The sequence below is a fragment of the Muntiacus reevesi genome, chromosome 2, assembly GCF_963930625.1.
Source record: "Muntiacus reevesi chromosome 2, mMunRee1.1, whole genome shotgun sequence".
In the NCBI taxonomy this organism is placed as follows: domain Eukaryota; kingdom Metazoa; phylum Chordata; class Mammalia; order Artiodactyla; family Cervidae; genus Muntiacus; species Muntiacus reevesi.
This window is the reverse complement of record NC_089250.1, coordinates 201,239,998-201,267,333: the sequence shown is the minus strand read 5'-3', so window position 1 is coordinate 201,267,333 and position 27,336 is coordinate 201,239,998. Positions and strand designations below refer to the sequence as shown.

Below are 27,336 nucleotides of genomic sequence, written 5' to 3'. Positions count from 1 at the left end.
ATATGTTTGAGGTTTTCCATTAAACACATATATACAGGTGTATGCATGTGTCACTGAAAGACCACACACAAAAAATGAAAAGTGATTCCTGAAGAATGTATAACCCTGCTCCTAGACTAACAAGGCTTAATACCCTCTGCTCCAAGAGTACCTTTAATAACTGTCCACTGCAGACTTGAAACTTTGAGCTATAACTCTCCACTGCTCCCTAATGTACCTCAGCTGCTTGTGACACTTGCTTCTCCTAAAAACACCAGATGGCTCAAGGAGCTTATAAAAGACCTTATTTCTTAGCTGACTCAGAATTGTGGGTGGCCACTTAAGTCTGAAGTAACCTTGGGCAGTTATATCACCTCACTGAGGAGTTAACGTCCTTAACTCTAAAACAGAGATAATCTTACCTGCCTTATAGGATTTCCATGAGGACTAAACTTTGCCTAGTCAGCTCTTACTCCTCCTTTGTTTCTCATCTCTAGCTTCACCTCTTCAAGAAACTTTCCCAGACCTCCTGACTAGGCCATTTCCCTCTAATACACACAGACTCTCAGCACCATGTTCCTCTCATTGGCCGTACCTGCCGCAGTTACAACTATCCATTGTGTAACGCCTGCCTCTCTCAGCAGCAGCAGGGGATGCTGTTTTTTCTCACCACCTATCACCATGCCTGGGAAAAGAAAAAAAAAGGGGGGAGGGGGGCTCAATAAAAATTATTTTAAAGAGACAAAAGAAATGAAGTAAAGGAAAGTAAGCTTTGTAGACAGCTGTGTAAAGACAACTTCTGGTATATACTAGATGCCCAGTAGTCTCACCTAATGTCTCTTGGCTGTTAGAATTTGCATGTCAAGCTTTAACTAAGACGTTCTCTGAGAAAGAAAAGCCACTAAGTTCTATTTTCTAAAAGGCTATCTACCCAAGTCCCCGCCCCCAGAACAGGGATTTTTTTTTTGTTTTTTTTGCTTTGCACGCTGAAGTATGCCAAATGCCTAAAACTGCCTGGCACCTAATCAGTAAAGGGATGGAGGGATGGATGGGCACTGTTCGGGGGTTTCACATAAGTTGGGTGACTGGACAACTCCTCCCGGCACCACCAGAAGGAAGCTGGAGCCCGGTGGAGGGACTCTGAGCCAGAGACGACATCCCCTCCGAAAATTTTTGCACTCCTCACCCCCCGCCGACTTCCCGGGTGCCCAAAACAGTAAGAATCTCCCAGGCGAAGAGCAGACTCTCCCGCTGCCCTTCAGGCAACTAATGGGAACATTTACAGATGCGGTATTCACAGCTGCTCCCACCCGGGACGGTCCAATGCGGCGCCATGTCCCTCCGCGGGGGCCGCAGTCCCGCCGTCCGATCGCCTCACGCAGGAGGTCCGCAGCACGCGACGGGGTTCAGCGCGTCACGGAACCCTCCGCCAGGCAAACGAGTTCTCACACCGCGCGACAGAAAGAACTTTGCACCGCCTCCTCAGTAGCGCTCCTCCACCTCAGTCTCCCCGCCTCCCAGGTTCCCCGGCTGAGAGAGGACGCCCACTCCCCTTTCTCGTGCCATTCTACCGTCTCCGGCAAAGTGCCTGTGCTGTGTCCCTCCGCCCCGCGGACGCCGCCCGTAAGCGCCGCCGCGCCCCTTCTCATTCCTAAAGTGTCTCAGCAGCGAGTCACTGCGCTGCGCGCTCTCGCGAGAGTCCACCGCGCAGCCCCCTCCCCCAGCCCCTCGCTAGCGAGGGAGCCTCCCCTGAACCCCGCGGCGCCCGGGCGCTAGCGGCGCATGCGTGGCCGCGGCTCCCAGCGCCCCCCGCGCAGTCCGGGAAGAGAGCGGACGAGCCTCCAGCGAGGAGCCCGTAGCCGCTACCCTGGGAAGCGTCGTTTGGTCCCCGCAGCTCCTCTCCCTTAAGGGGCAGGGCCGCTTCGCGGCTTTCCTCAGCGTGCGGTAGTTTCCTGAGGACGGCCCAGGCCACCTTGAGCCAGAAAAGCCAAGCGCTGGCCTCGGATAACGCCGGCCCCTACCAGCTGCCCACAGCGGCCTGGGCGCGCCGCCGTGCCCCGAGCCTCGAACCCGGAGCCGGGAGGGGCTTGCACACCCGGCCCCACCCACTCGGGGCCTCGCCTCCCCGGGCCCCTGACACACCCCCTCCCGGCCCCGCTGTCCGCCCCTGCCCTCCTGTCCTCGGTCCCCTTGATTTTCTGATCCTCTAGCCTCGCTGTTTCAGACATTGCACTAAAAGATGAATCCTGAAAAACCACATCGCGGGGACATATATTGTGGCGAGAAGAGGCCGAGTTTTTGGACCTTAGAGTACAAGTTCACCTTTTCAAGGGCCTAGGATGGATTTGAGTAATCAGCCTAGGGTACCCTGTTCCTGCTGACACTGCCGTTTTCACCTCCCTTCCTTCCCATACTTCCAAAACCATTAGCAGGCGGCTCTCGGAGGTTTCACTTCTTTGAGTCTCCTTCGAATCAGACGTGAGGTTGACCTCCGGGTTGGAGCATGGCTGCATCCCTGGACCCTCAGACCGACGCGCCCCTGGGGGTTGAAGGATGCCTCATAATGAAGGTGGAAAAGGAGCCCGAGTGGATATCGGAGCCCATTCTCAAAGGATCGGATAGCTCTGAGTCTGAGACCTTTCGCAGATGCTTCAGGCAATTCAGTTATGAGGATGTGACTGGACCCCATGAAGCTTTCAGTAAACTCTGGGAACTTTGCTGCCGGTGGCTGAAGCCAGAAATGCGTTCCAAGGAACAGATCCTGGAGCTGCTGGTGATTGAGCAGTTTCTCACCATTTTACCGGAGAAAATTCAGCTGTGGGCACAGAAGCAGTGTCCGGAAAGTGGAGAGGAGGCGGTGGCCCTGGTTATACATTTGGAGAAAGAGACTGGAGGACTAAGACAGCAGGTGAGAGAGGCTTTTCCAAATTTTTATGTTTAGCAAGGAGAGGGTGGAAAGGAAAGTGGACAAGAGATGCATTGCAGAAAATGCAAATTGCAGAAGGATAAATATAATGAAAGACCATTGAGGGGATCTACCTCAAAGGGATCAGAATTTCATATTAAATAGGAAAAAAGCTTTGATTGAACTATTATCTTGCAAATGACACTAAACATTATGCATCTGAGTATTTGTTTTAAATCTTTGCATAATATTTCCCCAAAATTTTGAGAGAACAGTACATTATGCTTCACAGGATTTGACTTCTGCAGCTTGCTTCTAAAGAGGGCTGTTTTGATCACTCTCAAAAATCAAAAAAAAAGGACTTCATCAGTTATCCCAGGGCCTCCTGTAATCCTTTAATATCCCAGTCCAGTCTTCTGAAGTGCCGTCAATGTCATCATCCTTGTCACCCTTCTCCGTTTTAATCGCTGATCCTTATTGTCAGTGACTTTGCATGCTCGTCTAATTGTTTTTTCAACAGCCCTTTTCCTAACCTCATGAAATCCTGCAAGGTTTGCACTTTCACCTGGCAAGGAATTTGCATTTATGTAAAGACCTGTCTATTAGCAAGTTGCTATGCTGGTCAGAAATAGACACTCAATGTCAAGATTAATTTTCTAAGTTTTCATTTCACTAGTGAATTAGTGTTCTGAGAACTTTCACTTCTTTGTGAACCTAACAGATGTGAGGACTCAGTATTCTGATAGCAGGGAGGCTCTGTATTTTACTCTTAACAGATTTTCCCTCTCTGTATATTACCCCCTCTCCTGTTCCCTTCTGCCTAGACTTTTGGATAGCACTATGGACCGGTGTCCTCAGAGGTCCCATTGGGAATAGAATGAAATTTTCATTCCTTCTCATATCTTCTATCCTTCTTTGATATCTTTCATGGGGGAATTTGGCCCTTATCTGGCCCTCTTTTCCTCCCTTTTTCCATTATGGCATTGACTTTACTTCCCAGGTTAGCAGTCCTGTGCACTCGGAGAAGCAAGCCCCCCTTGGAGCAGCCTGGGAGGTGGCAGACATTCAGCCAGAGCCCGTGGAGGCCCAACCCAGAGTGATGTCTCAGGAGGAAGCTGAAAGCCTCCACTCAGGACACCAAGAGCAGCCAAACCAAAAGAGAGAGCTTCAACCCTTACCCAAAAATGGTAAGAAGAACGTACTACATGCCCTGTGCAGTGACCATGGCAGATTTGTTTTGTAGCCCTGACATTCTCACTTGTTCACTGTAGGGCCCTCTCGATACATACTTGAAAATAAATTGAATATTTGTGGAGAAAGACTTCATTAGCTTCAAGAGTTGGGAATATGGGTGACGACTCTTTGTGACCCCATGGACTGTAGGCCACCAGGCTCCTCTGTCCATGGGGATTCTCTAGGCAAGAATACTGGAGTGGGTTGCCATGCCCTCCTCCAGGGGATCTTCCCAACCCAGGGATCAAACCCAGGTCTCCCACATTTTAGGCAGATTCTTTACCAACTGAGTCACCAGGGAAGTCCAAGTAAAGGGGATCTTAAGGTGAAATCTGAGAAAGTTTAAATTGTCCAGACTGGCCTTAAGGTCTCCTAATGTTATTTAAGAGTCTGCATTCTGCAATCATCTTGTGGGTTTTAGTCCTGCATATATATGATTTCTTGGCTGGCTATAAACACCTTGAAAGATTGGAAGAAGAAATGAGATTTACTTTCAAAAGTGACTCACAGTAAGGTATCACAGAAGTGACATGTGAGAGGGATAAGACTTCGCAGAGAAGGGACCACTGATGTTCATGTCTGCCCTGGACATAAATGAATCAAGTCAGATACAAGGAAATGAAGAGCTGTCCTCCCCATCCCCTGCAGCGTAGTGTCAGGCTTAAAGAGAGGAGTGGAAAGATCACTGGACCTAGAGCACAGTGTAAAAAAGTATGGTTTATATCCTTTCTCTGCCCTTCTCTCTTTGTGATCTGAGCAAGTAATATTAATTAACCTCTGTATTAATGCATAGAGATTAAGAGATTAGGCTTTAGAGGCAGACAATCTGGGTCCAAACCCTAACTCAGCCATTCTTTATCTGTGTGACCCTGGTCAAATTGCTAAACTTCTTGAACTTTCCATTCTGTCATCTCTAAAAGGAAGATAGTAAGATTTTAGCATAGATTAAAAGAAGCCTCATAAAAAAGTCAGTGCGTAATAGTTCTCAATGAATGTTAGTTTCCTTTCTCCCACAATGGCATGGTTATTTTTAAACTTTAAAATCTATCTGATTTACACAATCCCTCATCAAGAGGCAAGATTCACCACTACGGACACCACCTCCTTATCTGTCCTGAAATACATATTATGATAGAATGCTTTGCAAATATTAATGGTTTCTGGATTCTTCAATGTTTGTTCATCAACATCAAAGTTCCTGTGTTCACATGGATTAGATGCTGTCAGTTCCTTTACCTGCTAAATGTATGGTATTTCTGGGTTTTGCTATTACAGGGTGATAAGGAGTTCCTAAAGTGGGAAAGTTTGTTCTGTGGAGGTTCTTACTGGGGGTATGGAGGACAGGAAATTTGAGGGATAAGTATCTCAGAAAAGTGAATACCTTCTAAACAATGATGTAGGATTTCAGCCAGGTGTGCCAAAGGGAATAATATGTTTCCAAGGAAGTGGTTCCATTTGGTTTCGTAGAAAGTAGTAAAGCAAGCTTCTGAGTTCTTGGTCACAATAACATTTATTTTTGAAGTTTTCCTAGATAGTGCTAGAGCAGAAGTTAGACTGCAGATTGTCTTATATTATATAAGTTTATTTATTTTCCTTCCACCTTTCTGGAAGTACGTTTGCCTGTAGTATTCAGTACTGTGTGTCTATATTTGTTAACTTTATAAGGATAAGATTTACTCAGAGGGGATGAATTTATGCTAGAAATTGCAAACTGGTAACTCATGTGCCAAGTCAAACTTGTTTCTCAAAGAGTTTGGGGATGAAGGTTTTGTTTGTCTGTAGTTCTCAAGGTTTAAGACTTGTGATTGTACATAAAAATCCAGCTTCATGGCTTCTCTTGAAAAATATTAGAAACTCTGGCTATGGCAGGGCCATAGTCTAAAAGGGAGGCATCACCCAGAACCGAACACTGGACCTGTGCTCTCCAGTTCCCCACAGTCCTCACCTCCCCCCTTTCATGGTGTACTTTATCTGCTTACTTCCTAAACGCATCTGCATTTTTGAGCCCTGCTCATGGTTTGGAGCGTTGTTCTGAACTCACTGAGAAAATGACCGCTTTTTGTTGTTTTTTTTATACATGCTCATTCATAAAAGGAGAAGCAGAATGAGTAAAAGGGCCAGAGCCCATAGCACTAATAGTTTCTTTTCTTCTTACAGCTCGGCCTTCTCCCTGGGTTCCTTCTCCTGCTAATGAATGGAACACCATAGATCAGGAAGTAACAGTCACACGAGTTTCTGTCGGGTCCCAGGTAAATTGTAACAGTTCTCTCTGGCCTAACTTCCTAGGATACTCAGTCACAATGATTTCTTCAAACCTCTATACCCACTCCAAGAGACTTTTCCCCCATTGCTCCTTTTCCAGAAAAGAATGCACGCAGCCTTCTGAGTAATCGGACTCCTTGCTGGATCCTCTCTCATGATTCTTTATAGTACTTTCACTTCATTTGGCACATAGTGTATACTTGGTTCTTTGATTTCAGTTTTTATCTAGGGCTTTCCTGTCCTTCATCCATGATCATTCATCCTTCAGAACCTATGTGGTTATCTTGGTAGTCATTACTCTTGGTGTGTTACAGGGACCTGTGAAAGATGACCACATGGCAAGAGGTTTTTCCTACAAAAAGAGTGTGCGTCAGATTCCTGCTCACAAAGACCTCTACCGGGATATTAGAAAGGAGAGTGTTGGGAACATGGTCTCCCTGGGTAAGGATTCTATCCCTTTTCAAATAAAAGATTTGAGGATTTCTAGTGTATTCACTTCTACTGATAGTAAAATAGTTATAAAAATGTTATCATTTTAAGGGCCATGGGTTTTCTGTCATTTCTGTGCTCTAGCATACCATGTTCTCTTACCTCACTCATTCCTTTCTTCCAATTTATATTATAGATTTATGCATATTCTTATAATTTAGTGGTTAAAAGATTAGAGAGGTTTATAGATGATTGTCATGTTATTTAAATATAAAACTCACCCACATCCAGTAGACTAAAAACTCTATAAAAATCACAAGGTATTTTTAGGATTTGTTTTTGTTTAACATACAGTAACCCCAGCATTGTGCACAGAGCCTGTTTATGGGTGGTGCCCAGCAAATATTCCTTGAATGGATGGAAATCTTACAAATGAAGGAGAAAAAGTGATTTAAATACAATAATCTTGTGAATTATTTAAATAGCACACATGTTTACAAGCACATATAACCACTTGTTAAGTGTAATTTTACAAGCAAACTTTTGAAGAACTGTATTATCTGCTTTAACGGCAGGGATAAATATGTTTCATTCATATGTAAGCTGAAAGTCAAAGATTACTCATGAATGGAACTAAAGGCCTAAAATGTGTACAGTACACACTATATAGATACTACAGACCTGTGTTGTTTGAGTAGCCACTAGTTATCTGTGGCTATTTCAATTTAAATTTATGAAATTAATTAAAATTAAATGAAGTTTAAAATTCAGTTTCTCAGTGGCAGTAGCCATATTTAAGTTATTCAGTAACTGCTAGACAGCACAGTTATAGAACTTCGTCACAGAAATTTCTGTTTGACAGTACATGTAGACACTAAAGTATAGAGATTATAAAATGGGCCATGTCAACCTGAATGAATGAAGATAAACCAACAGTTGTTTATGATCAGAAAGCAATTAAAGCACTTGGAAAAAACTGCCAATTTAAGATGATACCAATGACACACCAGTAACAAAGCACTCTTCCCGAAACAACAGGACCCTTGATTTTAACTTTCACTTAGGGCATCTGTGCTTCATTGCTGACCATTCATCCTTCAAAGACTTGTGTGGTTATCTCAGTAGTCCTTGTTAGTTACAGAGACAAGTGAAAGATAGCCACACGGCAAGTTGCCCACACAATAGGTGTTTCCTAGTGTTCCCTTGGATCGCATAGCATCCAGACCTAGTAAAATGATGGATTAGAGGCCTTAGTGAAAGCTGCTGTGAGTGAGTGATAGGCCTTCTTTTGGACCTTCAGCTGCAGCCCAGTGATTTCATGTATGATAATTATATATGAAAAGGCTCAAAGACACTTGGCACAGTCTTTTATCTTAGATTGTAAGCTAAAGGCTCGTGAATCTAGCCTGCAAATGTATTTGGGCCTTGCACAGAGTTTTAACTTAAAATTTGTTCATAAATCTGGATTTCCAGCATCTCTTAAAGAACCAACCGTCAGGCACGTTCTCACATTGCAGCAGCTGACCAGAGCAAAGTGGAGGAGCTTGTGCTGAATGGCCGGGGCTCTCACTCCAGTCTGCCTGGTCCTTGTAGATGTTCAAACTTCCATTGTCCATGCCCGTCTCTCATGTGAAAATGAAGAGCAGATCCTCAGCCCCAGGGTTCTTTCAGCTAGGATTTGATTTAATGCTGCTTTTCTAGGAGGGATTTCTTGATAGCTCAGTTGGCAAAGAATCTGCCTGTAATGCAGGAGACCCCGGTTCATTCCTGGGTCAGGAAGATCCCCTGGAGAAGGGGTAGGCTACCCACTCCAGTATTCTTGGGCTTCTCTTGTGGTTCAGCGGGTAAAGAATCCACCTGCAATGTGGGAGACCTGGGTTCAATCCCTAGGTTGGGAAGATCCCCTGGAGAAGGGAAAGGCTACCCACTCTGTATTCTGGCCTGGAGAATTCCATGGACTGTATATATCATGGGGTCGCAAAGAGTTGGACACGACTGAGTGGCTTTCACTTCACTCTGTAGGAAAATTCCATGAAGCTCTTGTGTGTGTTTTCTATAGAAGAAAACTAAATGTTATTACATACCTATTAGGCATTAGACACGTTACAGATGATCACTTACTTAATATTCCTAGCACCTTGTTGGGATTCCCAGGTGGCTCAGTGGTAAAGAATCTGCCTGCCAACACCACAGGAGACATGGGTTCAATCCTGGGTCAGGAAGATGCTCTGGAGGAGGAAATGGCAACCCATTACAGCATTCTTGCCTGGGAAATCCCATGGACAGGAGCCTAGCGGGCTACAGTCCACAGGGTCACAAAGATTCAGATGCGACTGAGCATGCATGCACGTACCTTTGGATGGATGATATAATTCTCTAGGAAACTGAGGCTCAGAGAGATAAGAAACTTCCTCTGGTCCAAAAGTAAAGTGGTGGAGCTAGGATTCAAATTTAAGACTTTTTGATCTCCACAGTACTGTAAGGTAAAAAATTCTAGTTGCTTTCCTATTATTGCATCTCTTTCCCATTAATTTTGCTAGAATGTCTCCAAAAATTCATGACTTCTTATCTCCCACAGCCCCAGTGTGTATGTGTATGTTGTGTGTGTTGAGTAGGGGAGTGAGGAGATATGGGGAGCAGGTGTAAGCACACTTTATAAGTAACAAACACCAGTTCATAGGCACATCCTGTAAACCTAACAATGTTAGATACTTGAGAGCGAGTCAAAGGTAGTAAGTGTTTCTTACCCCTAAAGGTTTTCCTTTAAGAACTAGCTGGGGAAGGAAGCGGTACATACATGAGATGTGAAATGGTAGTGTAAGTGCCAAATAACTCATACAAGAATCTAGTGTGCACTGTCATGGTTGAGGAAGGCTTTTAGAGAAAAGATGAACTGGACAAAATCTTTAAAGGATAGCTGTGAACACGTGGTCCAGGAGAGCATGCTAAGCAGGAGCTTGGGGCATGCAGTCATGATCTCTCTAGCCTGAAATGTGTTTGTCTCACTATAGGAAGCACAGTGCCTACAGCTAACAAGATAGCCCAGTTGGAGCCACGAAAGGAGCCATGGACCATAGGTCTGCAGTCCTCTAATAGGAGGACTGTCTTGCGAAGCAACTACATCAAGGAAAAGTCAGTTCATGCTATTCATATCCCTGCAAGGAATGCAGGGAAAACATGGAGAGAGCAGCAGCAGTGGGGTTTGGAAGATGAAAAAATAGCAGGCGTGCATTGGAGTTACGAGGAAACTAAGACTTTTCTTGCAATCCTCAAAGAGTCTCGCTTTTATGAAACACTTCAGGCTTGTCCCCGAAACAGCCAGGTATATGGTGCTGTGGCTGAATGGTTGCGAGAATGTGGCTTCCTCCGAACACCAGAACAGTGTCGGACCAAGTTCAAAAGTCTGCAGAAGAGTTACCGAAAAGTGAGAAATGGCCACGTGCTAGAACCCTGTGCCTTCTTTGAGGACATGGATGCTTTGTTGAATCCTGCAGCTCATGCTTCATCCACGGATAAGCCAAGGGAGATTCTGTCTCTCCCCAGACTGAAGAGAATTGGCATCAGTGCTAAAGAACAGATCAATTTGGTGGAGGAGGAAGAAGCTGCAGAGGAGTCTGACGGTGATGAAATGGGCGTTGAGTTTATCCGGAAGCCTGAGCTTCATGGTGGCCCTGTCATATTTCAAAACCTGAGTGGTAAGAATGGCACTTTTATCCTGGTATGGGAATGGATGATGTTGTCTTGTGGAAAAAGGAGTAGACCCACAGAAGTGACCAAACGCAGGGAATCCTGACACACACACCTTGCCACTCATCACTGTGATTGGCCACATAACTGAAAGTGCTCCCAGGTGTTCGTTGCTGCCCCCGGTGCAGTCTGAGTAACAGCCATGAAGGATTCTTTTTCAGGTTAGAGCATAGCATGGGTTTTGAGTATTTGGAGTCTGTGGAAGGAAAACAAATGGAGTCCAGGGGTCCTCAGGATCTAACATTATCTGAGAACTGTTATAATGCAGTCAGTGTGTTAGATTGTAAAAGTCAGGGACCCGTTATCAAGGATAACCAGTAAAAGAATGTGTAACCAACAAAAAAAGAATTGAAAAAAAAATGAAATTCTCAAAGAAGAAAGGAGACAAAAAGGAACACAAAGTAGATGCAACAAATGGAAAGAAAAAAACAGGATGGTTGATGTGTATCCACATGTCATTAATTATAAATTTAAAGGAGAGGTTTTCAGATATATTTTTTTTTCTTTCAGATATTTTTTTTCATTTATTTTTATTAGTTGGAGGCGAATTACTTTATAGTATTGTAGTGGATTTTGTCATACATTGACATGGATCAGCTATGGATTTACATGTATTCCCCATCCCGATGCTCCCTCCCACCTCCCTCTCTACCCAGTCCCTCTGGATCTTCCCAATGCACCAGACCTGAGCACTTGTCTCATGCATCCAACCTGGGCTGATCTGTTTCACTATAGATAATATATGTTTCAATGCTGTTCTCTCGAAACATCCCACCCTCACCTTCTCCCACAGAGTCCAAAAGTCTGTTCTGTATATCTGTGTCTCTTTTTCTGTTTTGCATATAGGGTTATCATTATCATCTTTCTAAATTCCATATATATGTGCTAGTATGCTGTAATGTTCTTTATCTTTCTGGCTTACTTCACACTGTTTAATGGACTCCAGTTTCATCCATCTCATTAGAACTGATTCAAATGAATTCTTTTTAATGGCTGAGTAATATTCCATGGTGTATATGTACCACAGCTTCCTTATCCATTCATCTGCTAATGGGCATCTAGGTTGCTTCCATGTCCTGGCTATTATAAACAGTGCTGCGATGAACATTGGGATGCACGTATCTCTTTCAGATCTGATTTCCTCAGTGTGTATGCCCAGAAGTGGTATTGCTGGGTCATATGGCAGTTCTATTTCCAGTTTTTTAAGAAATCTCCACACTGTTCTCCATAGCGACTGTATTAGTTTGCATTCCCACCAACAGTGTAAGAGGGTTCCCTTTTCTCCACACCCTCTCCAGCATTTATTGTTTGTAGACTTTTGGATAGCAGCCATCCTGACTGGCGTGTAATGGTACCTCATTGTGGTTTTGATTTGCATTTCTCTGATGATGAGTGACGTTGAGGATCTTTTCATGTGTTTGTTAGCCATCTGTATGTCTTCTTTGGAGAAATGTCTGTTTAGTTCTTTGGCCCATTTTTTGATTGGGTCATTTATTTTTCTGGAATTGAGCTGCAGGAGTTGCTTGTATATTTTTGAGATTAATCCTTTCTCTGTTGCTTCGTGTGCTATTATTTTCTGCCAATCTGAGGGCTGTCTTTTCACCTTGCTTATAGTTTCCTTTGTTGTGCAAAAGCTTTTAAGTTTCATTAGGTCCCATTTGTTTATTTTTGCTTCTATTTCCAGTATTCTGGGAGGTGGGTCATAGATGATCCTGCTGTGATTCATGTCGGAGAGTGTTTTGCCTATGTTCTTCTCTAGGAGTTTTATAGTTTCTGGTCTTACATTTAGATCTTTAATCCATTTTGAGTTTATTTTTGTGTATGGGGTTAGAAAGTGTTCTAGTTTCATTCTTTTACAAGTGGTTGACCAGTTTTCCCAGCACCACTTGTTAAAGAGGTTGTCTTTTTTCCATTGTATATCCTTGCCTCCTTTGTCGAAGATAAGGTGTCCATAGGTTCGTGGATTTATCTCTGGGCTTTCTATTCTGTTCCATTGATCTATATTTCTGTCTTTGTGCCAGTACCATACTGTCTTGATGACTGTGGCTTTGTAGTAGAGTCTGAAGTCAGGCAGGTTGATTCCTCCAGTTCCATTCTTCTTTCTCAAGATTACTTTGGCTGTTCAAGGTTTTTTTGTATTTCCATACAAATTGAGAAATTATTTGTTCTAGTTCTGTGAAAAATACCATTGGTAGCTTAATAGGGATTGCATTGAATCTATAGATTGCTTTGGGTAGAATAGCCATTTTGACAATATTGATTCTTCCAATCCATGAACACGGTATGTTTCTCCATCTGTTTGTGTCCTCTTTGATTTCTTTCATCAGTGTTTTATAGTTTTCTATGTATAGGTCTTTTGTTTCTTTAGGTAGATATACTCCTAAGTATTTTATTCTTTTTGTTGCAATGGTAAATGGTATTGTTTCCTTAATTTCTCTTTCTGTTTTCTCATTGTTAGTGTACAGGAATGCAAGGGATTTCTGTGTGTTAACTTTATATCCTGCAACTTTACTATATTCGTTGATTAGCTCTAGTAATTTTCTTGTAGAGTCTTTAGGGTTTTCTATGTAGAGGATCATGTCATCTGCAAACAGCGAGAGTTTCACTTCTTCTTTTCCTATCTGGACTCCTTTTACTTCTTTTTCTGCTCTGATTGCTGTGACCAGCACTTCCAAAACTATGTTAAATAGTAGTGGTGAGACTGGGCACCATTGTCTTGTTCCTGATTTCAGGAGAAATGCTTTCAATTTTTCACCATTGAGGGTAATGCTTGCTGTGGGTTTATCATATATAGCTTTTATTATGTTGAAGTATGTTCCTTCTATTCCTGCTTTCTGGAGAGTTTTAATCATAAATGGGTGTTGAATTTTGCCAAAGGCTTTCTCTGTATCTATTGAGATAATCATATGGTTTTTATCTTTCAAGTTGTTAATGTAGTGTATTATGTTGATTGATTTGCGGATATTAAAGAATCCTTGCATTCCTGGGATAAAGCCCACTTGGTCATGGTGTATGATTTTTTTAATATGTTGTTGGATTCTGTTTGCTAGAATTTTGTTAAGGACTTTTGCATCTATGTTCAACAGTGATATTGGCCTGTAGTTTTCTTTTTGTGGCATCTTTGTCTGGTTTTGGAATTAGGGTGATGGTGGCCTCATAGAATGAGTTTGGAAGTTTACCTTCTTCTGCAATTTTCTGGAAGAGTTTGAGTAAGATAGGTGTTAGCTCTTCTCTAAATTTTTGGTAGAATTCAGCTGTGAAGCCATCTGGTCCTGGGCTTTTGTTTGCTGGAAGATTTCTGATTACAGTTTCAATTTCCTTGCTTGTGATGAGTCTGTTAAGATCTTCTATTTCTTCCTGGTTCAGTTTTGGAAAGTTATACTTTTCTAAGAATTTGTCCATTTCTTCCAAGTTGTCCATTTTATTGGCATAGAGCTGCTGGTAGTAGTCTCTTATGATCCTTTGTATTTCATTGTTGTCTGTTGTGATCTCTCCATTTTCATTTCTAATTTTGTTAATTTGGTTCTTCTCCCTTTGTTTGCTTAATGAGTCTTGCTAATGGTTTGTCAGTTTTGTTTATTTTTTCAAAAAACCAGCTTTTATATTTGTTGATTTTTGCTATGGTCTCTTTAGTTTCTTTTGCATTTATTTCTGCCCTAATTTTTAAGATTTCTTTCCTTCTGCTAACCCTAGGGTTCTTCATTTCTTCCTTCTCTAATTGCTTTAGGTGTAGAGTTAGGTTATTTATTTGACTTTTTTCTTGTTTCTTGAGGTAAGCCTATAATGCTATGAACCTTCCCCTTAGCACTGCTTTTACAGTGTCCCATAGGTTTTGGGTTGTTGTGTTTTCATTTTCATTCATTTTTATACATATTTTGATTTCTTTTTTTATTTCTTCTATGATTAGTTGGTTATTCAGAAGTGTGTTATTTAGCCTCCATATGTTTGCATTTTTAACAATTTTTTTCCTGTAATTGAGATCTAATCTTACTGCACTGTGGTCAGAAAAGATGACTGGAATGATTTCAGTTTTTTTGAATTTACCAAGACTAGATTTATGGCCCAGGATGTGATCTATTCTGGAGAAGGTTCCGTGTGCACTTGAGAAAAAGGTGAAGTTGATTGTTTTGGGGTGAAATGTCCTATAGATATCAATTAGGTCTAGTTGGTCCATTGTGTCATTTAAAGTTTGTGTTTCCTTGTTAATTTTCTGTTTAGTTGATCTATCCATAGTTGTGAGTGGGGTATTAAAGTCTCCCACTATTATTGTGTTACTATTAATTTCCTCTTTCATACTCGTTAGCACTTGCCTTACATATTGCAGTGCTCCTATGTTGGGTGCATATATATTTATAATTGTTATATCTTCTTCTTGGATTGATCCTTTGATCATTATGTAGTGTCCTTCTTTGTCTCTTTTCACAGCCTTTATTTGAAAGTCTATTTTATCTGATATGAGTATTGCGACTCCTGCTTTCTTTTGTTCTCCGTTTGCGCGAAATATTTTTTTCCAGCCCTTCACTTTTAGTCTGTATGTGTCTCGTGTTTTGAGGTGGGTCTCTTGTAGACAGCATATATAGGGGTCTTGTTTTTGTATCCATTCAGCCAGTCTTTGTCTTTTGGTTGGGGCATTCAACCCATTTACATTTAAGGTAATTATTGATAGGTGTGGTCCCGTTGCCATTTACTTTGTTGTTTTGGTTTCACGTTTATACAACCTTTCTGTGTTTCCTGTCTAGAGAAGATCCTTTAGCATTTGGTGAAGAGCTGGATTGGTGGTGCTGAATTCTCTCAGCTTTTGCTTGTCTGTAAAACTTTTGAATTCTCCTTCATATCTGAATGAGATCCTTGCTGGATACGGTAATCTAGGTTGTAGGTTATTCTCTTTCATTACTTTCAGTATGTCCTGCCATTTCCTTCTGGCCTGGAGGGTTTCTATTGATAGATCAGCTGTTATCTTTATGGGGATCCCTTTGTGTGTTATTTGTTGTTTCTCCCTTGCTGCTTTTAATATTTGTTCTTTGAGTTTGATCTTTGTTAATTTGATTAATATGTGTCTTGGGGTGTTTTGCCTTGGGTTTATCCTGTTTGGGACTCTCTGGGTTTCTTGGACTTGGGTGGCTATTTCCTTCCCCATTTTGGGGAAGTTTTCAGCTATTATTTCCTCGAGTATTTTCTCATGGCCTTTCTTTTTCTCTTCTTCTGGGATTCCTATGATTTGAATGTTGGGGCATTTCACATTGTCCCAGAGGTCCCTGCAGTTGTCCTCATTTCTTTTGATTCTTTTTTCTTTTTTCCTCTCTGCTTCATTTATTTCCACCATTTTATCTTCTACTTCACTTATCCTATCTTCTGCCTCCATTATTCTACTCCTGGTTCCCTCCAGAGTGTTTTTGATCTCATTTATTGCATTGTTTATTTTTAATTTACTCTTTTTTATTTCTTCTAGATCTTTATTAAACATTTCTTGCATCTTCTCAATCTTTGTCTCCAGGCTATTCATCTGTAACTCCATTTTGTTTTCAAGATTTTGGATCATTTTTATTATCATTCTAAATTCTTTTTCAGGTAGATTCCCTGTCTCCTCCTCTTTTGTTTGACTTGGTGGGCATTTTTCATGCTCCTTTACCTGTTGGGTATTTCTCTGCCTTTTCATCTTGTTTAGATTGCTGTGTCTGGAGTGGGCTTTCTGTATTCTGGAGGCCTGTGATTCCTTTTTATTGTGGAAGTTTCACCCAGTGGGGTGGGGTTGGACGATTGGCTTGTCAAGGTTTCCTGGTTAGAGAAGCTTGCGTCGGTGTTCTGATGCGTGGAACTGGATTTCTTCTCTCTGGAGTGCAATGGAGTGCCCAGTAATGAGCTTTGAGATGGGTCTATGTGTTATGTGTGACTTTGGGCAAGCCTGTAAGTTGACGCTCAGGGCTATGTTCCTGCGTTGCTGGAGAATTTGCATGGTATGTCTTGCTCTGGAACTTACTGGTTCTTGGGTGGTGGTTGGTTTCAGTGTAGGTATGGAGGCTTTTGAATGATCTCTTATTACTTAATGTTCCATGTAGTCAGGAGTTTTCTGGTGTTCTCAGGTTTTGGGCTTAAGTCTCCTGCCTCTGGATTTCAGTTTTATTCTTCCAGTAGTCTCAAGGCTTCTCCAACTATACAGCACTGATAATAAAACTTCTAGGTTAATGGTGAAAAGATTCTCCGCCGTGAGGGACACCCGGAGAGGTTCACAGAGTTACATGAAGAAGAGGAGAGGGTGGAGGGAGATAGAGATGAGCAGGAGGAGAAAAAGGGGGACTCAAGAGGAGAGAGACAGATCTACACAGTTGTCTGTTCCCAAAGTGTTCTCCGTAGCCCAGACACCCACAAAGATTCACAGAATTGGATTGGGAAGAGAAGGGGAAAGAAGGAAATAGAGGTGTTCTGAGGTAGAAAACAGAGAGTCAAAAGTGGGAGAGAGTAATCAACACACTCCTGAGTAAAAATGGGAACTGAATATTGGATTCTTAAATGTTCAAAATTTATATCACATACTGAAAAACAAAGATTAAAAATCTAGAGTAGAGGTTAGACTCTTAAAAATACAATATTAAAAACAAAACCAAAAAATTTTAGAAACATATATGAAGTTCGGTTTAAAAATAGGGCTTCTCTTTTTTTTTTTGCAAGGTTATAGTGAAATGAAAATGAAAATTAAGGAGTAGTAGAGGAGTAATAGAGGACTTTATAAGAAAATAAGAGAAAAAGAAAAGAAAAAACAAGAAAAAATTTTTATTCCTAATAAATCATAAAAATATATGAAAATGAAAGTTAAGTAATAGTGGGGGAGTAATAGGGAATTTTAAAAGAAAATAAAAGAAAAAATAGAAAAGCAAAGAAAAAAATTTTTTTAATTAGGGGGGAAAAAAAAGGCAAAAATATATCTAGGAATTTCTCTGGAGCTGTTGCGGTCAGTGTGGGTTCGGTTCAGTTTCAGATAGCTCCTCGTTCCAGCTTAACACTTCTCGATATCTACAGGCCCTTCCGGTGTAGTCAGTGTTACCTACAGGGATTTTAATCTGTTGCACCGGTCCCTTCTGAAGTGGTTCCCTTTGTTTATTTGGCTTCTGTTTGCTGGTCTCTTCAGTGTCTTAATTTCCGCCCTGACACAGGCGGGCGGAGGTGGTCTCTTGTTCAGGTTCGCTAGCTCTGTCACAGCTGCGAGGGTGGTTGGGGGGGGGGGGGGGCTGCTTTCCCCGTCTACGCTGCTCAGGCTCCCGGCTGCTCTATATGGAGCGTGCCCTGGGTTGCGTGCGGTTCCAGTTTTCGGGTGTTCCACAAAAGCGCGGACTTGGTTGCGCCTGCGTTTTGTGCCTTCCCTGGCCGAGCAGCTCAGGCACCCAGGAGCTTGATGGGCGCACTCTCCCCGGGTGCGGTGCGCCCTCTCCCCTCCTTGGCCCCAGCCTCAGTTTCCGCTCGCGCTGGTTGGGTGCATGCGCCCTGTGTTTAGCCACGACCCTCCCGGCAGATGTCGACCATCCAGAATCTCAGGAAGTCTTTGGTTAGAAACTGGAGGCCCGTTTGCAGTGTGGTAGGGGATGCCGCCTCTGGGGCCGAGTTTGCCCCTTTCCCCTCCCCCCTGCCTCCTGCCTCTGGTGGGGCTGGGCCGATCCACAGCCGGCTAGCTCCTCTGGACTTGCTCAGACCCTTTGTTCTGCGAACGGCCAGCAGTGTGTTCGGGCCGGTTAATTTTCTCTCTCTCTTTTGCTGTCCCACAGTTTAAGTTGGTATCTTACAAAAGCTCCCTCCGATTGCCCTCGGGACACTCAGGCCCGGTCCTTACCCTCAGCAATGCCGCCCGCTCCTCTCCGTTCTGCCCCCACTTGCTGGTGGCGGATACGGGCGTCTGGGGTACTTTTCTGCTGGGAGTTGCTTTTAGGCTCGTAATCTGTGGGTTTTATTTATTTTTCCTCCCAGTTAGGTTGGCCTCTGAGATTCGAAAACTTCCCCCAGACCCGACAGTGCGAGGGTTTCCTGGTGTTTGGCAACTTCCTCTGTTAAGACTCCCTTCCCGGGACAGGTCTCCGTCCCTAGCTCTTTTTGTCTCTCTTTTTGTCTTTTTTATTTTGTCCTACCTCCTTTCAAAGACAATGGGCTGCTTTTCTGGGCGCCTGATGTCCTCAGCTAGCGATCAGAAGTTGTTTTGTGAAGTTAGCTCTGCGTTGAATTGTTCTTTCGATGAATTTGTAGGGGAGAAAGTGGTCTCCCCTTCCTATTCCTCCGCCATCTTGGCTCCTCTTCAGATATATTTTTTTAAAGCTATATTTACAAGAGCTACATCTTTAATATTTTTTAAAAGCTATATTTACAAGAGATACATCTTTAATGTAAGAAAACAGAAACATGAAAATTAAAAGGGTAGGAAAAGATACTATGCAAAAGGAAGATGTTAAAATTTGGGGACTGGGAAATGCAGAACTTAACCACCAGTTGACAGTCATTGTGTGACAGTTGACTTATCATGTAACTACTTAGAACTCACTTTTGTGTCTTTAAAATATGGCTTAGGTTATGAGCATAGTTGTTAGTGTTAAATAATATGGATGAAGGCATTCTGCAGATGCTACAATGCAATAGAACATTGCCTGGTGTCATAGTTATTAGTGCCACCTTATGAAAAAGATGATAGTTTCTTAGATAAAATGGAAAAATAAACCAGACTAGGAAAGCTGAGACTGTATAATCGTGATTGCACCTATTCAAAAGAAACAAATCTCAGGAAAAAGATGGGAAAATGTATTGCATATATACAGGTATTCACCATTCTGGAGATCCATAAACATGAGGGTCAGACAGTTTCAAATTTGGGAATCCAGTGAGACTGAAGGAAACCAGTAAGACAGAGGATAGAAAAGACTACTACAGATTACAAAACACCCCAAAAGCATGTTTAACTATATTCAAACATACTCTTAAAACTTTAATTCTGCTATAAAAGCAGGACATCTGCTTGTCTTATAGATCATTTCATCTCTTGAAGTAGAGGACTCAGTAACATCAAAAACTACTCTGGATATAGTTCTGCTCTTCAAAGAAGATGGGCTAAAGAGGTGACAGCAACTCTCATGCTGTTGGATGTCTTAGTCCATTATTCCTAAAAATTTTTTTAAAGGCAGACAGCTGAATCCTTATTAACCATAGCAATGGCAGATTTAGGGGCTGCATTTTTATTCTATCAGATAAACTTTGAGATCAGTATATCAATTTTAAAATCCTTCTGGGTTTTTGACTGAATAGATTTGAGAATTCATATCTGTACAGTTTGAGCCTTCCTACCCAGAAATATAGTGTCTCTTCATTCTTTCTAATTCTTTTATGTCTTTCAATATAAAATTATAGATTTTTTTATACAGACCCACTCCTTTCTTACAAAGCTTATTCCCAGACATATCATAGTTCCAGGAAATAGGATTTGTTTTCCTGTACTTCTTATAGTTTGTAATGTATGAAGGCTACAGACAACTTATATCTTTGAACTTTACCCTTGAATGGCTCCAGACACTTGTATCTTTGAAATTTATCCTTGAATGGCAGGTGTGCACTGGGGCTACGAGGAAACCAAGACTTTCCTTGACATCCTCCATGAGACTCGGTTTTATGAAGCACTGCAAGCCTGTCATCGGAAGAGCAAGTTATATGGGGCCGTGGCTGAGCAGCTGCGAGAGTGTGGCTTCCTTCGAACTCCGGAACAGTGCCGGACCAAGTTCAAAAGCCTTCAGAAGAGTTACCGCAAAGTGAAAAATGGTCACGTGCTAGAGTCCTGCGCATTCTACAAGGAGATGGATGCCCTGATTAACTCTCGGGCATCTGCTGCTCCCACCAGCTCCCCAGAAGAAGCCCCATCACCCTCAGTTCAAGAAAGAGACGACATGGAAATTGAACCCCAGGAACCTACAGTCTGGGAACCTGAGGAGGACTCCCACGAGGCACTTGTTGAAGACTCTGGCAGTGAGAGAATGAGTGAGGAGGAAATCTTGCAAGAACCAGAATTCCAGGGACCTCCAGGTTTACTGCAAAGCCCGAGTGGTAAGGATCATTGGGCTCTGGGGTAAAGGAGGAGTCAGTGGGATTGCTGACAAATTAAGAGAGCTGGCACATCACGGTGCATGTCTGTTCATGAACACATATTAAGGTTTGTGTGTCCTGTGCCATTTGAGGAAAAGGGTAAAGTAGCAGTGAATGAAAGAGAGTCCCTGTCCTCATGGTACTTCTGTTCAGGGGAGGAGCTTACATTTTCCTGATTTGGTCCTTGGGATCTCAGCCTTGGTTTTTGTGTGTAGGGGGCAGATAATGTTTTATATCTCCTAGAAATACTGTTGGGAAGAAGAACTTGGAGTTATATGTGAGAAAAACTCAGGTCAAGGAGACATGTTGGTAAGCTCAGAGCAGAAATGTCTGTTATGTGTGATATGCATAAGAAAAAGGCAGAGACAGAAAGACTTTATTCTGATTCTGAGCTCCACCTGTGGGTGTCCCACCAACCACTGGATGCCTTCACAGGCATCTCACCAGCAGCCCAGCCTTAAAAGTTTCAAAAGGAACATCAGCGCCTTCCTTCCCACACCGTGGCTCCTCCTGGTGTCCTCCCGTAGCACATCCGGCCTGGATGGTAGGGATGTTTTCTGATGCCTTCTCTCTCATTTACATCCAGGCAGATGACGCATTTTCTCAACTGTTGGGGAATTTGCATCTGCCCCCTCTTTAGTTGCCATAACCACTAGTTTAGCATTTCTCTGTCTCTTGCCTAAACTATTGTAAAAGTCCCCAAACCAGTTTTCCTCATTAGACTTGTGTTAAGCTCCCACAGCCATCCTTAATCTGAGCTTATCTTTTTAACCTTACCTGTCATCATTTTCCTTCCTATACTCTATACTTATTCAAAACAAACATTTGAAAAAGGTATGAGAATTTGTAGTAGGCAAGATGGAATTGTTGACTCTGGAACTGGAACTGCTGAGTTGATAACTTTGGAAACAAAGTCTTTCTGTACCATCTCTGGTGAACCTTGTTTTTTAAGATGAGCTCCAGACCTGTCACCAAATTCCCAGGCTCTGTGTAAGCCAACTGCTAGGCTATAACTTCCTCCAAGGCCCAGATGGACCCAATCAGAACACTTCCAAAGAGGACATGATTAGGGCTTCTTACATAAGTCAGTGGACTCACTGATGGCTGTCCATGGGACTGAGAGAAGGTAAGGCCCAGTGAATCAGAGAAGAGTCCCCTTGCCTGAGGCCAGTGCAGCACACAGAGGCCTGAAGGCACAGGGCCTGTCAGCCGTATTATTTATATTAGCCCAGAACTGGTCTGAATTGTTTATTGTCTTCTTTTTTTCAGATTTTGAAATTGAAAGTAGTATCAAGGAGGATGCAACACAGGTGATCTGTAAGGACATGGAGCAGCATAGGGCATTCATAGAAAAGTCTAAAAGGGTCATTTCCCAGAATGTTGACCCAGGTAAATATCGTAAAAGGGATTGCATCTCAGGAAGACAGTGGGAAAACCTTCACGGAATCCGACAGGGAAAACTGATGCCTCAGCCTCGAGATTTGGGGAAAGCCGTAGTGCATCAGAGGCCTCTCGTGGGGAAGAGGCCCTTCCGGCTCCTCAGATATGGAGAAAACTTTGGAAGGAGTGCGCGTCTCATGTGTCGCATGACCCACCAGAAGGAAAACCCTTCTAAGTGTAGTGTCTGTGGGAAGTGCTTCGGCAGAAGCAGGAGTCTAGTCCGACACCAAAGAATCCACACGGGAGAAAAACCTTTCAAGTGTCTCAACTGCGGAAAAAGCTTTAACGACTCCTCCAACTTTGGTGCCCACCAGAGAATTCACACAGGAGAGAAACCCTACAGATGTGGAGAGTGTGGGAAATGCTTCAGCCAGAGCTCGAGTCTCGTTATACACCAGAGAACCCACACTGGCGAGAAGCCCTACCAGTGTGGAGAGTGCGGGAGGAGCTTCACCAACAGTTCACACTTCAGTGCCCACCGGAGAGTCCACACTGGTGAGAATCCCTACAAGTGTGTGGACTGTGAGAAAAGTTTCAATAACTGTACGAGATTTCGCGAGCACCGGCGAGTACACACTGGGGAAAAGCCCTACGGGTGCATCCAGTGTGGCAGACATTTCAGCAAGAGTTCTGTGCTCACCAAACATCGGGAGGTTCACATGAGAGAGAAGCTGCTGCCACCCCCGCCAGCATTCTGCTCCCCGGAGAACCCCCTCAAGGGCAAGACTGATGACTTCAGGCAGACTTTATGATGATGAGCTCCTCTCTTCCTAAACGCCCCCTTAGCCATTTTACCCTGATCTCACTCTCAGAAGCAATCTTTTCTTAGCTATACAGTGTCATTCCCAAGATAAGCTTGAGAATATAAATAAGCTAAAGGCTTGGATCCTGTTCTCACCTCTGCCTCTTACTTGATTAGCTGTTCCTCTCCTGTGTGTCTCAACCTTTTCCCTTTAATAAAGTGAAGAAGATACAGGGTCTGAGTACACAGTGAAATTCTCTTCAGTATGTCGAAGCCACTGCTGTGGGATCCCTAAACCCAACAACATCCAGAATCCTTCAGCACAGGGGAGAGTTGTTGCCAAGGAGATGAAAATGTTCAAGGTCGCTTTCATTATCCGCCATATGTGATCTCGGATGCAACTCGATCACAGCTTCCTGTTTGGGTAGAAATTTCAGGAGCCTGATAAGAACCACATCGGATCTGTCTTGGTTTTGAAGGTATTCACAAAAGGAGATTGAAGATTTTTTAGTTCCTGTTAGGAGTCTGTTGCAGTGTACCTTTTTTGTGTCAAGAAGTTGATCTAAAGAGCTCGGGTAGTGTCTCTGTATTGTCACTGAAACAATGCCCTGCTCTCCGTAGAGACAGGACACAGCTGATCACCCGTTGTCCTTTGTAGACTAACCTTCTCTGTACCTGAAGACTGACATCCCTTGGCTGTTGCTCCTCCAGCCTAGGAGTGATCCAGTTCCCTTTACTGTTTCTTGTAAGTCCTACACTTACCTCTTCATTGTTCTGGGTGCCCTTGTCTGACTCTTCGGAACTACCATGCCTTCCTCAGACTGAGTAGCATGCATGCTCCTGGTGTGTCTCTTTAAAGTGGAATTCAGACACATTCCAGTTCTGAATGTGTAACTGCTCTGGTTTTTATCTAGAATATGACTGATACGTGGCAAATTTTCTGCCTCCCAAACCCACACTTATACATAATGTTATATAATTTTAGATAGTTTTGTAAAACTCTGAGGAGCCAGGGAAGAAGTGAGTTAGAGACCTGAAACATTCAGTATTTCAAAGACCAGATGGACTCCTTAGCCCTGCTTTAGATCAGGTAGTCACCTTGGTCCAAACCAGCTCTCCAGGGCAGTTTGTTAAGTATACCATTGTTCTTTTTTTGAGGCTAGCCCTTGTTCATATGGTCATAAACCTCTCTGTAGAGCCCTGAGTAATTTATACAACTCTACAGCTCACTGAGTGAAGGTAGAAATACTTTCTGACACTTCAGCCCAGAACACTTTCTGTTTTCCACACTTAACCTGTTGGTCTGAAAAATCTCTTTGACAACCTCCAGCACTGACCCAATAACTACTGGAGGAAGGGTACAGATGGGGAGATAGTTCACTTATGGATGTTGCAGATAAAACACCTGGGATTTGGTCATCCAAAGCTGTTACTTCAGGATGCGACCAGTGGCATTTATACCCTTAAGGTGACGGTAACCTCAGGGGACTTTGCTTTGGGGAAGGAGAAGTCACAAGTTTAGTGGAAAGATAACCAGAGTCAGGGCTGTGTGTAGATCATTTTTTCACTTTTCTCCTTTCCTTTGTCAGATGCTCTTATTAGAAGACATCTGAGTATGTTTGAATTTTTTGAAACTTATCCAAGAAGATACCAAGGAGGATATAGGCAGTGTAGAAGGGAACCCAACCTATGGTGTCAGAATAGGCTGTGGCCTGTTGGAAGGCAGGTGACTCAGGTAAACGCTGATAAATGTTTCTTTCTGACATTCATTAGGAGCATTACGATTGTTCACATCTCACTAGGTTGATTTCCACTGTGTTGTCCAAACTATAAATTCCTAATAGTTAAGTGCAGTTTCATGTCACTAGTGTGCCCAGCACAGAGAGGTGTGTGTGGTGTTAGTGGGTGTGTGCTGGTATTGTGTAGATGTTCTGGAATTCCTGCTCTAGAGAAGATGCACATTAATAGAAATCACCACTTAGTGATAGGTACCCAGGGTTGATCATTATATCAAAGCATGATTCAGGAAAGTAGATGATTTACTATAAATATTAATTAAGCACGGTTATGTGTAAGGCTATGTTCTAGGCACAGTGAGGGATATGAAAATGGAAAAAAAAAAAGTCTTGGTGTCTGTGCTCAAGAAACTTGAGGCTTGGTGTCTGTGCTCAAGAAACTTGCAATATGGTGAACAAACTATTGTAGCAAAAGATAATGCCAATTACATTCATGTCAGTTATGGAGCATTATTTGTTCATTAATGAAAGAGCCACCTTCTCTTGCAGAAGAGTTTTTCTCAATGCCTAAAATCATATTCTCTACCTCTGTCTCTTAAATTTCCCCAATGGCCAGAAAGGCTCAGGAACCATTCCTTCTCCAAGTGGAACAATCTGATTCTGTCTGTCATGTCTGGGATCATGCCAAAGTGGAATTGGGTCCCCTTGCCTGTTCCCAGTTGTAAGTGGGCATTTGGACTTGTATTAAATTAACTTAATGAACTTTGCTTCTGAAGAAGGAGACAGTCCTACCCACCATCTTAGACCAAGGCTGTTTGTATTTTATCTTTTTTCAGGTGGAAGGTGAAAGTCAAAAGTGAAGTCACACTCTTATTACTGTGTCTCATAGCACATAACATTGCCTTCATGACAATCTGTAGGAGAAGTTTTTTTCCCTAAGTTTCAGTATCAGGGAAAGCTCTGATCCTAAAGCAAAAAAAAAAAATTACCTTACAAACACTGTGACTTTTTTTTTTTTTTTTTTAGCAACTTACTACTATTCTTTCTTTGTTCTGGCTGCTGGAACAAAGAAACTTACAAAAACAGAACTTTTAAGTCATCTCAGCCAACCACTTAAACCTGTATTTGCTTAATCCTGTCTTATATCTTTAAAAATTACCCCGTATCCTATTTTTTTAAAGTGTACATAAGTAGTCATTTTATTCTCTGACTTCTTAACCAAGACCCTTTGGAGCCTGGCTGTATCCCTGCCTACGCTTACTGTGTTACTCCCACAAATACCCTAATTCTTACTAGCATTTTTATTACACATACAACCTACTTTATTCTTCTGGAAGGAAGCGTTTTTTGGTTGTTTTTTTTTTAAGAGGAAAACTTCACAGTACACTTACAACAGCTCAGGGCAGCCTGCCATGTAGAATGAGCATTAGACCAGAAGCTGTAAGACAGGTTTCATTCTTGTCACTACCACTTTCTGAGTGTTGGACAAACCAGTCTCTCTCTCGGCCTGAGTTCCTTATCTGAAGAGAAACTGAGTCTGATTGCCAAGATCACTCCAGCTCCAAGGTCCTGTGAGGCTCTGGGGCATTGGAAGAGAGAAGTTATAAGACCAGGCTTGCCACTGCAGGCAGCATTCAGGCCATACTGAATCCAATCCCGTGAATCCATCCCATACTTCAGCAAGAGGTTGCTGTGAGCAGTCCAGGAGCGTGCTCAGTGAGGAGAAGGGACAAGTCACTTATGTTCAACAGCAGGCAATAGACAGTGGCAGGTAGCTGCAGTGAAGAAAGGTGATTTTGGGACCTCTGGTGCCCCATGACAGACGAACCTCAACTCTGAGGGAGCCGGGGACACCCCAAATGCAATGCTAAGCCCTTACCTCTGAATGCATTCCTAGTATAAATGTATGTACACTCATTGTTTTGTGTGAATGTTCACTTAGATGTCTTCTTGAAAACTTGTATGTGAAATAAATGTCTAAATAAATGACTCCCATTGGTTTTTGCCATAACTCGAAGACTGTCTTCTATTGAGGGAAAAGAGAACTTATTCAAGAGGTAATAAAAGCTGATTTTCACAGCGAAGGAGAATCTGTCTCTTTCCCAGTCCACTGATCTGCCCCGCAGCTAGCAGAGGTCTTGTGTGAGCCCACAGCTATTCCCCTGCAACAGTCCTCTGACATCTGTCACTGCCATTGTCCTAGAGGATGCTTCACTGTAGTTCCAGAGTAGATTAGCTGTGGAGGCACACACTGGGTGTATGCTCATACACTCACAGCCTCTCCTGGTAGAACCAGTTGACACAATTTCCCCAGACACAGTGCTGCTTTTGGTTCACTATTTGACTTAAAGTGTTCCAGTGGCTTCCACTTAGCCCTCCTTCCAATAGCAGCTCCAACTCCATAGGTCACAGTCAGTGTAGTGATTTTGCCCCTTGTTGAGGATGTTTTTCCAACTATACTCTTAGAAACTGTGAGAAGAACTGCAGGATAAATTTCGAGCCAGTTCACCTAAATATGAAGTGGATTCCAAAGAGTCTCTCCCACCTAGCCCTTATAAGCAACCGACTGCAATAGCACCCTCCCAAGGTTCTCAAGAGTGATAACCGCTCAGGGTCAGTACCTGAGTCCCTGTACGTTTTCTATACTTTGCTTGAGCAAATGGCCATGACCTTTTTGGAGGAAACAAAGATAAAGGCTCAGAATATTCATGTTAGAGTTCTTCCACAAGATTATCTGATCTTCCATTTCTCTATAGAGATTT

The 27,336-nt window shown here is 42.8% G+C and overlaps 1 protein-coding gene across 2 annotated transcripts; it reads left to right on the top strand.

The window, feature by feature from the left end:
• The first annotated feature begins 1,971 nt into the window (after window positions 1–1,971).
• On the top strand, window positions 1,972–26,555 carry ZKSCAN2 (zinc finger with KRAB and SCAN domains 2). 2 transcript variants are annotated; one of them, XM_065924530.1, is made up of 7 exons: window positions 1,972–2,887; window positions 3,885–4,071; window positions 6,275–6,366; window positions 6,694–6,820; window positions 9,820–10,503; window positions 20,126–20,617; window positions 21,926–26,555. In XM_065924530.1, the coding sequence occupies exons 1-7, from the start codon at window positions 2,483–2,485 to the stop codon at window positions 22,846–22,848; spliced, it is 2,910 nt and encodes a 969-aa protein (XP_065780602.1). In that variant the 5' UTR covers window positions 1,972–2,482; the 3' UTR covers window positions 22,849–26,555. The 2 variants fall into 2 exon arrangements, with proteins under 2 accessions (XP_065780602.1, XP_065780604.1); XM_065924532.1 differs by lacking the exon at window positions 20,126–20,617.
• Window positions 26,556–27,336: the final 781 nt, after the last annotated feature.

Coding starts and splice junctions, on each gene's coding strand:
- ZKSCAN2 (XM_065924530.1), top strand. CDS start 2,483: ATGGCTGCATCCCTGGACCCTCAGACCGACGCGCCCCTGGGGGTTGAA. Junction 6,821..9,819: donor TGGGAACATGGTCTCCCTGG/GTAAGGATTCTA, acceptor GTCTCACTATAG/GAAGCACAGTGCCTACAGCT. Junction 10,504..20,125: donor CATATTTCAAAACCTGAGTG/GTAAGAATGGCA, acceptor CTTGAATGGCAG/GTGTGCACTGGGGCTACGAG.